General features: G+C 39.0%; 1 protein-coding gene across 3 annotated transcripts; it reads left to right on the top strand.

Moving 5' to 3' along the window:
* The first annotated feature begins 2,974 nt into the window (after positions 1-2,974).
* On the top strand, positions 2,975-12,308 carry layn (layilin). 3 transcript variants are annotated; one of them, XM_023341714.1, is made up of 9 exons: positions 2,975-4,560; positions 4,671-4,691; positions 4,811-5,108; positions 7,482-7,639; positions 7,715-7,759; positions 7,864-7,926; positions 8,010-8,106; positions 9,174-9,830; positions 12,120-12,308. In XM_023341714.1, exons 1-9 carry the CDS (start codon positions 4,479-4,481, stop codon positions 12,190-12,192), a joined length of 1,494 nt encoding a protein of 497 aa, XP_023197482.1. In that variant the 5' UTR covers positions 2,975-4,478; the 3' UTR covers positions 12,193-12,308. The 3 variants fall into 3 exon arrangements, with proteins under 3 accessions (XP_023197482.1, XP_023197483.1, XP_023197484.1); XM_023341715.1 differs by having other exon boundaries at positions 4,674-4,691; XM_023341716.1 differs by having other exon boundaries at positions 9,174-12,308.
* The last annotated feature ends 12 nt before the right edge of the window (positions 12,309-12,320 follow it).

Raw genomic sequence — 12,320 nt, forward strand, 5'->3', positions numbered from 1 at the left:
GTGTTTTTCTGTGGTGATCAGTCAAGATTCATTTTTATTAGAATCTTATTAAATTAAGGAAGACCCCGATCAATTTAAAAAAAAAAAACTCACCTTAATTTCCATAAATTGTTAAAAGAATCTGGAACATTAGTTTTAGAATCTGATTTAGAAACAGATTTTGATGCATGATAGACCTGGGACTGTTTAAATCTTGAACAATCTCACCATTAAGGCGACTTAATATCCTAAATAAAACAATTAAAAGAACTACTAAATGCTTTGTAAACAATATTCATATTTTGATAGCTATCTTAACATAGTAACAACCTAATATTGTTTTTTTATACTGCTTTTGTTGTAGTTTGAGTTTAGATTTTTATCTTTGGCAGGAAGTTTATAAACATTTTATTCTTACAACTTGATTACTTAACAACAGAGCTTTTACATTTATTTTCTCACTACATTCAAATGATCAGACTGCTTATCTTTTATCTATGTGTAGAAAGGTACTTTGTATTATATGGCAGAACTTTCTAACAAATAGTTTCTCCATTCCAAATGAGCAGTTCTTAAATAATCCTCTTTTCCGAAATTGAAAATTGAAAAAGGAGCACTTTGAGGAATTGCTCCAGCCCTTAAAAGGTTTCATCCAAACTCTTTTATGGCTGCTCAGCTCTTGCTGATAAAGCTTTCCAGCTCGCTCCCCCCCACCGGGTCAGTGAGTCAAGCCCCATTTCCAGCTCCTGGCGCAGACGTGCGCAATGCGGACACTCCATTTGGCCGTGTGCCACGGCCAGCTCATTTAAAATTAAATTTAGTGGAGAGTTATTCTTTTGTGTAATTAGGTTTTTCTTTTGCTCTTTATGGCCGCGAGATGAAACGATACTGAATTTGTCAGCTGTTGTATTTTTTACAACCCCGACACAAACAAGGCAATTACATCAAGAGTGATTTGTTGCGGTCGGAGCCATTTCATTGCTTCAAATTATTTTGTTTTGCCACCCAGCCAGCTTTCAATAATAATAATAATAATAATAATAAAAAAGAGTACACTTATGCAAACCTCCGTACTAATGCATATTGGTTGTGGCAGTATCACAGAAAATGTTGATGTTTCAATATTAATGTTGAACCCTGGCTTCTGCGTGTGTGCAGCAACGGAGGCATGATGTACTGCTTCCCCCTGGGAACATTTGTCTGGTTTCCCTCTAACTGTGAGAGAGGGAGGAGGTCAGTGGGATGAGAGAGGATGGCAGAGACAGGAGAAGACAGACTGCGTGCGATGACGGACGAATGGCAGAGGCTTAATTGAGTGAAAGCTCCTTCAGGTCTCAGATGCCGTAAACAGGGAGGAAATTTAAACCAGGGTCCTACTCTTATTGAATCCCTCCTGAGGGCTCGCTAACCTCTCCGTCTTCTTTTCTACCTGGATCACAGCTGCCTCATTCTCCGCCTGCTATTTAACCGAGGCTGAACCCTCGGCTTTCACTGAAATCAATCTACACCTAAACTGATTAGCGGTGTTTGGATAGAGCAGCGTGCATGAGCGGCGGTAATTTCAGGCCCGGCTAAGCCCCCTCCACTCTTCACCATCTGTGCACTGCTAGCACACACAGCATATTCCTGATGAAGCATCCTGCTGTTTAAACTCTGGCTGATCTGTCTCACTGAGAGCCCTAAATCAACCTTATAGGCCATTTCAGAAATTGCTGCCATTAGGAACTGCATGCATACACGTTTCCCTCTCTTTTGAGCTCTAGAAAAGAAGACTGCATGCATTGAATGCATATTTTTTTGCTGATCTTGTTACTTTAAAATGAAATTGCACAGATAGACAATGAAACTTTATTTGCCTGAACCCTCATGACCTGTTTTCTATTCTTGTGGTCAATTTAAACATCAGGTAATGCAAATTTAGCAACTTCTGACTTACTGTGTACACTAGATGCAAAAGCATTCAAACCCATTAGACTATTTTCACATTTTGTCCCGTTCAAACCCCCAAACCTTAATATGTTTTCTTGGGAACCAACTCAAAGTAGTGCATGATTGTGAAAAGACTTTTGCATTCTTTCCTCATTGCCTTTAAATATAATTTTGTGCAACTAGCTGCTTTCAGAAGTCATCAAATTAGCAAATATATTCCACCTGTGTGTAATTCAATCTCAGCATTAAGCTGTTCTGTGAAGGCCTAATGGGTTTATTGGGGAACATTAAGGAACAAACATCATCATGAAGACCAATGAACAGGTCAGACAGGTCAGCAGAAAGTTCTGAAATACTTTAAACAGAGTTAGATCAGAAGTCAGAACATATCAGACTCTAAACGTCTCTGAAGAAAAGAAAGAAAATCAACACATCGTCCCCAGGACAGTGAAAATGGCAAATGACAGCGAAGCATGGTGGTGGTAGCATCATACTGCTGGGATGTTTTTCTTCAGCATGGACATTTAAGCCATGCTGAAGAATTGGCTTATTGGCTTATTTCAATAAGCCAATCAGAGTTAATAGGCAGATGGATGGAAGAAACACGGCCAAGGCAATCATAAGAAAAGGCTGCAAACGACTTGACCTGAATTTGGAGATTATCTTCCAGTGAAACAGCGACCCTAAAAAAACCAACCTGACAAAACTGAATGGTTTAGATCACAGCATATTTAGACTGACACAGTAAATGAATGTCTCTGGCACAGCTTGGAAATTGAAAAACATGCTGCTGACACAAACATTAATTACAAAAATCGGGCAAAGCCCGATTTGTCTTCAATAATCAGTTAACCTTGTTTTGAAATATACAAATTGATCTAAAATTCGTAAAAGAAACTGAAATCGTAATCAGACGTGGAATCAGAGAAATATAAAGATCTTCCTACCACTGGTGATAAAGTTTAGTGTCAGGATCTTCCAAATTCAATTGCTATTTACTGAAGCAAAAGCCTCTTTGACTTTAGCTTGATAAGTTACATTTTGCTAAGTACTGATTTAACCATGTAAAAAAACAAGACTAGAGGTTTAACTGTTTAAATTCAATTTAAACAGTCGTAAAACTGTTAGATAAATTTGCTGGCTTTTCCAGTATAAATAAAATTGACTAAAACAATCATAATAATCAAAAGGATTCTTTAAGATTCAAAAGGATTACAAAAATGATGATTTTTAGGTTTGTCTTACAACTTGCCTACACTTGACCTTACGTAAAAGGTAAGTAAAATAACATTTGATCCAAAAAGTGTATGTGTTCACTTTAAATAGTCAAAGTACTGAAATGAAGAAACATGTTTGAGGGGTAATGAGCCTTTGTGTAACAACACATTTATTCCCCCAAAACATGAAACATCTGGATTAGTAATCAAAACTCCTTTCTTAACCTAATAAAGGGATACATAAATCAGAAACGTGCCTAACTCCCATTTATTTTACATTATTTTTAGCATTTTCTTTCTTGACATAAGAAAAGTTTCCAACTGATTAAGTTGGAAGTCATATTTTAATAATTTTTCAGTTTGACATCAAGCTGCTGCAATGAAAGATGAGTCCAGTTTTACAGCAGAAGCCCCTGTAAAACTAACTGGACAGAAATGTTTCTCTCATCTTTTATTTCAATATGACAATGAATGCTTAAGAAAAATGTAATCTCAGTGCACCCACTAATAATAGTTACTCATGATGGTGAGCATTATTTCTGGTTAAAATACAGATTGCTTCTTCTACAGTTCAAGACAGATTTTGCTTTTGTTCCATTTGCACTCTGATTTATTGATTTAAAGGAGAGAGGGCTTCATTTGAAAAGGTGAAGTCATGTCTTCCCAACTGAGGTAATGCATCTAAATCAAACCTTAACACGTATATCCAAGTATGTAAAGTGCATTTCTCAGCTTTCATCCTTACATTTTTTTTTATTCAATAGAGATCTTAGATGTCAAACAAAGATCTACGCTGCTTTGCAACCAGTAAGAGTGCTGCAGCCCAGAGGAACTGGGAATAACGTTTTAAATGATCCCTGATTGAGTTAAGAGGGATCGTTTTCATGTAACACTTTTGTAATGATAATATCGAAAGCTTAAGTAATAAAGGAATGAGTGAAATCTGCCTCTTGTCAGCATTTACAATGAGAACCACTTGGGGCGATTGGATGTCTAGCGATCAATGTATCCTCTTCTCTTATCATTAAGACTGCTCTTAACAGATTACAGCCCCCCTCCCAAAGATGAAGTCTTTTTCTCCTCCCCTCTCTCTCTGCTCCTCCTTCTGAAACACACACACACACAGCCTTTTCACGAGATACAACAGGAGACTTGTCCCTCTTGCCCCGTTTTGTAAAATAAATCGCTCTTTGTCTTTTAATTTAAACTTTGTAGAATTATTTTTCACCCCTCTTGTGGAATTTAGATGGACTTTCTGGATTTGTTTGAACCGATTTGACGACCTGACAGATGAACAGAAAGGAAAAGCACGAAACTTCAGTTGAAGTTCTGGTAGAAAACTGAAAATAGTCAATGAAGATGGACCTGGTGATAACCGCCTTTTTTCTCCTGCTCTTTTGTGTCCATCCATCTGCAGCAGCAAGCGTCATCACAGGTAAGCTACTCTTAAAAACACACAACACAAAGTCAAGAACATTTGAATTAATCTGAGGATCTGTTTTGTTTTTGACTTCTGAACTCTAAACTGGACTTTGATTCCTGAAGCAGACATATTTGAAGCGAGAGGTACACAAGAGAACATATTCAGCATGTATCTCAGTATATGTTTGCCTCATTGTTAGAAACCAGCAAAGAAAAAATCCCACCTGTTTACTTCACATCTCTTTTTTTGTGTCTCTGTTCAGGTCAAAGAGTGTGCAAGACAGGAAAAGGGAGACCTTGTTACAAACTGGCCTATTTCTCAGAGCTGCGCTGGAAGTTGAACTTTGAGGAGGCGGAGAGCGCTTGCAAACGAGACGGAGGCCAGCTGCTGAGCATCGAGTCCGCGTCCGAGCAGAAGGTCGTAGAGCAGCTCATCAGAGATCTCCGTCCCACGGATGGAGACTTCTGGATAGGTCTCCGGCGTGGACCGGGACACGAGGACAGCAGCTCGGACTGCTCGTTTCAGTACTACTGGCTGGACGGGAGCAAATCCTCGTTCAGGTAGGAGCGGAGGGGTCAGCAGGGGTCACTCATGGTTTTTTTAATAAGCTCCACACAGTTACAGAATCATTTTATCAGAAACTCATTTCACTTTTGTTTAGTGCAATCATTATTCCAGCCTATCTAAGGGTCGTCTGGTCCAACAGAGCCGCCGGCACAAATCTTACTATAAAGACCCCTGAAACTCCGTCTGTTGTCTTCTCTTTATCTGAAATCGTGTTGCAGGAGTAAGCGGCCCCTATCCTGGATATCAACGTGTTTCCAGAACATAAGCCATGTATGAGATTTCCAGTGGGTTCTGGGTCTTCCCCAGATTCTCCTTCCCAATATGCCTAGAAAACCTCCAAATGAAGAAGATAAGATGTCCGAGCCACCTAAATTGACTCTAATGTGTAGTTGCTTTACTCTGAGGTCCCAGATTACAAACTTCCTACCCAGATTTGTAAGGCTGTGCCTGACCACCTGAAGCTCATTTCAGCCAGTTGTGTCTTGTTCCTTCAGGCTTGATCTATATGTCATGAGCAAGGTCAGGGTCAAGATGTAGACAGTTGGTAAATCGAAAGCTTTGCCTTTTTGCTTTAATCTTTTTTCAAGTCAATACACCAGGTGGAACCTCAATTATGGCACACGAGGTTCCAATCCAATTTCCATCTCCTGTTCCATCCTACCAACATTCATGAACAAAAATACTTGATCTCCTCTGACACCCGACCTGAAGGAAGCAACCTTCAGGGACACTGAAGGTACACTGTCTGGACAGCGTCCTTTCATGCTGGGGACACTGTGTGAAGGTGTCCCCAGATGAGGGACATGGCTTCATACTTAGAGCAGCTCTGATCATGCTGAAAGTTATTGCTTGACGACGGGAACAGAACTATCATCTGCAAAAGGCAAAGGTTAATCCAACCAACCACTTTTTTATGATAGTTTCTTTATATCCTGTACATGAAAACAAAAAGAAAATTTGGGACAAGGAGCACAGACTTATCTGTGAATAAGGAAACAAGCTCTTGCGCTACCTTTAAAATCATCCGCAGCAACTCATATTCCAGCAATGTCCTCCACAAAATGTCTCTATGGAAAAAGTTGTACGCCTTCTCCAGATTCACGAAACGCCTGCGGAAAGGACAATCAGACTTCTTGGCTATTCCACCAAGGTAAAGATCTGTATGAAATTTACAAAGTTCCTCCTGAATTATAACCATGAGTCAGAATTTCCTATTAAATACTCAAGAGTAAACTCTCCCAAGGAGGCTGAATAGTGTAAATCTTTTATAGTTGGAACAAACTCTCTTATGTTCTTCTTATGTTATGTTCTTATGTTATGTTCTTCTTTAAGGGTGTGAGCAGGCTTCATACAGTCCTCAATGAAACTCTAAATCAGTTTATCAACTACAACAGCTCTGTCATTTTAAAAGCCTTTTACACTTCGGGATGAGTTTTGACTTATAGGAACCCTGCCACCCAGAAGCTTCAGATCTGAATTACCCAAACTCCTTCAAACTTTCTATAAATTTAAATGTGCATGTCTTCCATCTCCTGAGCTGTTAGGCGAAACACAGACGGCTGAGTTACACCCACTCTGTGGCCATTGAATTAGGTGCACATCAAAATCTAGTTGAAATACAACAGGAGGCATTAATCAAGAAACAACGCCAATGATGCTGCCAACGGTGAGTTCAATTTGGCAACAAAAAGAGAAACATGCCAGAGACAGGTTATAAAACATGTTTTATTTACTCTAATCATTATTGACTTTGCCCAGATGATCAGCAGAATTTTCAAACCAAGTGTCTTGCAAAAGTAAGGAATGTGTGGATTTTATGACCATAACATTTTTGGCCTGGTTTATGAGGCAGGGGTTAGGCTGAATTATACAAACAGAAGCCCTTCATCTCATATAGAATAAATTAAAAGACTTGAACTAAATTAATTTCAACAATCCTCCACTAGTCCTAGAGAACCATCCTGAGGTAAAACAGTGTACAAGATGATTGCATAATATGGCAACAGAGAAATCAAAGGGGGGAAATCAATGTCAAAACAGATTTATTCAAAACTTTTGTTTTTCCAAGCAAAACGTTCCATCTCAACAATAATGAGTTGCTGCTGCACAACTGATGTCGATCTTTGGTAGTAGATCATAAAACTATTCAAATTGCCAATCATTTGGGTCATGAATACAACTGATCAAAATGAACTTTTTGTAGATTCTTGTATCCTATTTATCTCTTACATTTGTATTTATCTATCACAAGAAAATGCCCCCAAAACTACATGAAAATCTTTGGTTTTAATGTGACCAAATGTGCAAAGGTCGGCGCTATATGAATATTTTCCCAAGACACTAAATGTGCTCCGTCTGTGTTTCAGGAACTGGCACATTGATGAGCCGTCGTGCGGCTATGAAGTGTGTGTGGTGATGTATCACCAACCGTCTGCTAAGGCCGAACACGGTGGCCTCTACATGTTCCAGTGGAACGACGACAACTGTGAAACCAAGAACAATTTTATCTGCAAATACACAGGAGGTACAGCTGAAAACAAATTATCTGCTGTTTCACTTTGAATATTTCTAAATTTCTGTATTTCCATATTCTTCACAGAAAAGCCAATGTCATCCACTCTGTCTCCCAACTCCAGTCAGAAAGGTAAAGTACAGTACATGACACATTGATATTAGACATTTATGCTACTTTAAGCAGTATATTAATATATATATGTACAAAGCCTGAGACGTCATTATTTTTTGCAGATGCCTCCCTTCCATCTGCACTCCCATTGGACCCACGTGACAACAACCAGCAAAGAAGAACAGGTCATTCAAAGTCTGCATTTACTGCCAAAAGTTATACAGTTATAACAAAATATTAGTTTCTAACATCTGCTTCTGTCTTGTAGCCGTGAATTTAGTTTACGTCATCATCCCCACAATCCCACTAATCCTGCTGCTTCTGACAGTGACGGGAGTTTGCTGCTTCAAAGTGCTGCGCAGTCGGTGAGAAGCTAAAGCTGAACTGCATAAAAAAAGACAACAGAAAATAAAAATAAGACTCCTTATCAGTTATGCATAGTGCTTGTAATTGTACAAGATAATAAACCTGTTTATGGGACTATTTTATTTTGCTTTACTGAAAAGGCAGCGTTTACAGACTTTAAATTTGACGCAGATTTTGAATTTAAAACTTTTTGTTCTTGTGCAGCTCCACAGCTTACACTTTGTTGCAGCGGTTTTCAAGCTTAAACCAAGAAAGATCATCTGACCCGTCTTAAATACAGCAAGACAATGTCGTTTTTCAATGTGATTTTCTAAAGAAAGTTTTTTAGAATATGTTTGAGGGGATAAGTCAAGTTTTCTTAAGAATGGGGTTCGATGGAGTTATCATTAGTTGTTAGCTAACGTACACAGCAAAAACAAGCAAAGTAAATTCTGGTTGGATAAAGAGCTAATTGTTAGGTAGAGCTTCAAAAGTAGATTTTTGCCATCCTAAAACACACCAAAATCCTAAAAATATCATAGTAGCTTATGCATATGCCCTATTAAGTAACACTGCTCAATCAGCTGCTACAATCAGATTGGTGTGTTTCTTTAGGTTGTTATTTTTCTAAGTCCATGCTGAATTACAACGAATGCCAAACTGGCCAATGGGACAGAAAAAGTTACTGTGTACAACCCACACTGAAAAAACAAAACTATCTGACACAAATCCAGAAACTGTGAAGATCAATTCAACAATGTTAACCTGAACAGCTTTGAAATAATTGGTACCGACAAAGCCTTATTCTCACCTCAGATGTTTCAGACAGTGACCAGCTTTGCTTGATGCATTGAATTTTGCGTAGACTCTTCACATGGTCAAGTTATAAAACTGAGATCTGACTGGTGTCTACTGCAAGTAAAATATTGTCAACTGCTAACTATCCTAGAGAATCCTGATTCAAAAAGATATTTAACCAACATGTAAATGCATCAACCCAAGTGACTAGAGTTAATTGTTTTAAAAGTGCAGTTTTGAATAGGCTTTATTACTTTGGGTGTTTTCCTTATCCTTATGTGTGACACAGAAGGAGGAACGTACAGAAATCAGAAGTATGCCAAACAGATCCCAGTCCAACTACTACAGACGTCTACAACGTCATCCGCTCCCAGAAGGATGATGACCTGGTTTCTGCTCGCCCACAAACAAAGAACACCTCCTTTTTGTGCTCCTCTCCGGACACGCCGACGGGCGACTACGACAACCTTGGTGGACGGGACACAGAGAGCGGCTTCGTAACCCTTGCTAGCACAGAGAGCGACTTCCTGAACTTTGACCTCAACGACCTCAGCCTCGGGCGTCAGCGGACCCGTGACTTCTACGACAGCAGCTTGGGACGCTCGGCTAAGAGGGTACTGAACGATGGCAGTCTGGGTCGCACCAAAACCAGGGAGTATTACGACAGAAGCCTGGGCCGCCGCACCACGAAGAGCGAGCATTACAGCGGCACCGTGTATGGAGATCACGGCCTATTTGACAGCAGCATCAGAGCAGGCACTGACTTGTATGATGCCAGACTCAAAGCTGGTGGTCAAACGGGAAAGGTTGACCTCTACCAGACATACATCACCAGCGGTAGGCACGAGGCGTTTCAAACCAATCTGGGAGCATACTCAAACCGGAAGTCCTTCCACACAAACCTGGACTGCTACAGAAACGGCCTGAATCTTGACAGTGGAGGGAGGTACTTCAATGATCAGGAATGGATAAAAAGAGAGAGATACTGATTTTTCACTCAAGTCTGCTCACACCACTGTAAGAGTGACTGAACAGGGATAAAAGAATGGATAAAATGTGTGCATGTGCAAGACCTGATAGTTCTTTTGTTTTTGTTTTTTTTAATCTAAGGTTGAAAATACTAATTTTGTTTCTACTCCAACCCTTACTTTGTTAGTCGTATGGATAATGAAATTTGGTCATTTCAGTCAGACACATTTAAATAGTTAAAGCTTCCTATGTTGCCATGTATCTTGGCACATCTGATGCATAACGCTCAGGCTGACGCGTACGTTTAGGAACAATAAGTCCTGTCGTGTGTTGGATGAGATTCATTTTTGCGTAGTGATTTTGTAATATGATGAAGATGTAAAATTCAACTTAAGCCTGCATCAGAAGAGAGTTTACAGTGAGGGGGAAACTATTTGTCCCCTTACAGATTTAATCAAGTTTTGCTTTAAATTAGACAAAGATAACCTATGTAGTTAGAAAATTAAAAAATGCAGTTTTATCATGGTGAGATAATTTATAAAAAGAAAAAGCAACCCAGCGTTTTATGAAAAGGTCCACTTTTAAACTCATAAATTAACAGTGATTTGCCACAGATATTGGCTGAAGTTAAAATTTCCCAACGCATGATTATTAAAGTAGATTTAAGAAGACACTCAAGTGGAACCTGTTTGACAACATGAAGTAGGCTAAACGATCATCTATCAGTTTAGATCTGGAAAGGGCTACTACGCTTTTTCTAAAGCCCTGGGACTCCAGCGAATCCCAGTGAAAACCATTATCCACAAATGAAGAAAACAATGCAGTGGTGAACCAAAACTCCTTCAGGATTGCCTCAGTGATTCTTCTAGGTCATTAAAAGAACCCACAACAACATTTAAAGCAGAATCCTGAGGCAAAACCCCCCACATTGCTGATCCAACAGGACACAAGGCCAGTCGCAAGTTTGTCAAACATGCATGATGATCCCCAAGACTTCTGGGAAAATGTGAAGTAGCAAAATGAGATTTTGGTGACACCCAAACATGGTGTTGCTGTGTGATATTTTGTGGTTATTTTTGCTACTTTAGGACCTAGAGGGGCAAAATTCCTTTCCAGGAATTGCGGTCATTAGTTAAAAACTGCATTTTGTATTTAATCCTGTTTTCTTTTTCTGAAATTAAAATTCATTCTATTAAGAAAAGCAGGTAAGAGTCAGAAATGGCTAAAAGAGAAGACATAAGAGGGGAAATAATTTTTCACAGTACCAGATGAACTCATTTATGAAAGCCTAAATCGTCAAATATTTATCATCTGAAATAAGAAAGTAGTTGCCTAAAGCAATCAGCAACCAGATGTGAGTGGATCTTCATCAGTACAGACAGTGCATCTGCATAACACAACATGAGGGTCGTTTGAGTTTTCTTAGCATCAATTCTGTTAAAATCCTGCATTCTGTGCTGCCTATGTTGGTTAGAGATGAGATTATAAGTGCTACAGAATGGGATGCATAGAACAGCAATCCTAGTATCTATAAGCTTTGCATCTTCTTTTATAATTTAAATATAACCTCAGCTGACCTCTTTTAGTTCACTGGTCATTTGGGGTTTAGGGATTAAAAAGTCTGAGTGTGGATTTAGTGACACTGTAATCCATCTCTCCTCTCACCTTGAGGTTAGCTGCTCCTGTGCTGCGTAATCTCATCTCACTAACATGAATATGTCAGCTCTTGCTGGTAGAGGGTTTCTAAAAGAAAACAATGCATGGAAAAAGTAAAACAACTTATTTCGATCCCTTTTTAAGTCTTATTTTCAGTTCGGTAATGATATGATGGAATGCTAACCTGGTGAAGTCTTAATCATATCTCAGGACCTGTCTTATCTGATCCACTCACATCAAGGGAGGCGGCTCACCGATTAATAACACGTAAAGGGACAAAAACAAAAAGATGCAACTTTCAGAGGCAGCTGAAGCTATTTGAAGAAGAAAAAAATAGATTTGATCAAGTTCAGGATCTTTAAAAGAGAAACTTTCAAAAAACGTGTAAGAGTCTGTTTGCATGAACTTGTCATGCAGCCCTCGCGTTGTCACACAAAATAGAGATGTCATGGATAATTGTGTTCAGTGCCTGAAAAACTTTTATTTTAAAACCAGACGCATTTCAGACCAAACTCTAAACTGTTTATATGTATTGTGTTTTTGGATACTGCCTTAAATTGTAAGATGTCACAAAACTGTTGTGTGATTTATCATTGTCCTTTGCCTACAGAGTCGGTTCAAACGTGGATCCTGCTCTGAATTCAGACGAAGTGGCTCCAGCCTCGCCATACATAACAGCATGAAATCGAAGAGAATGAAAGAATGCATTTTCACTATTGTTATTTAGAATGTGTAATCCTTTGACAACTCTCCTGCAAGTGAGATGAGTTTGTATGATTGCCACATGAAAACATCTTTGAATAAAATGATT

This window comes from Xiphophorus maculatus, chromosome 11 (genome assembly GCF_002775205.1).
Source record: "Xiphophorus maculatus strain JP 163 A chromosome 11, X_maculatus-5.0-male, whole genome shotgun sequence".
Lineage (NCBI taxonomy): Eukaryota > Metazoa > Chordata > Actinopteri > Cyprinodontiformes > Poeciliidae > Xiphophorus > Xiphophorus maculatus.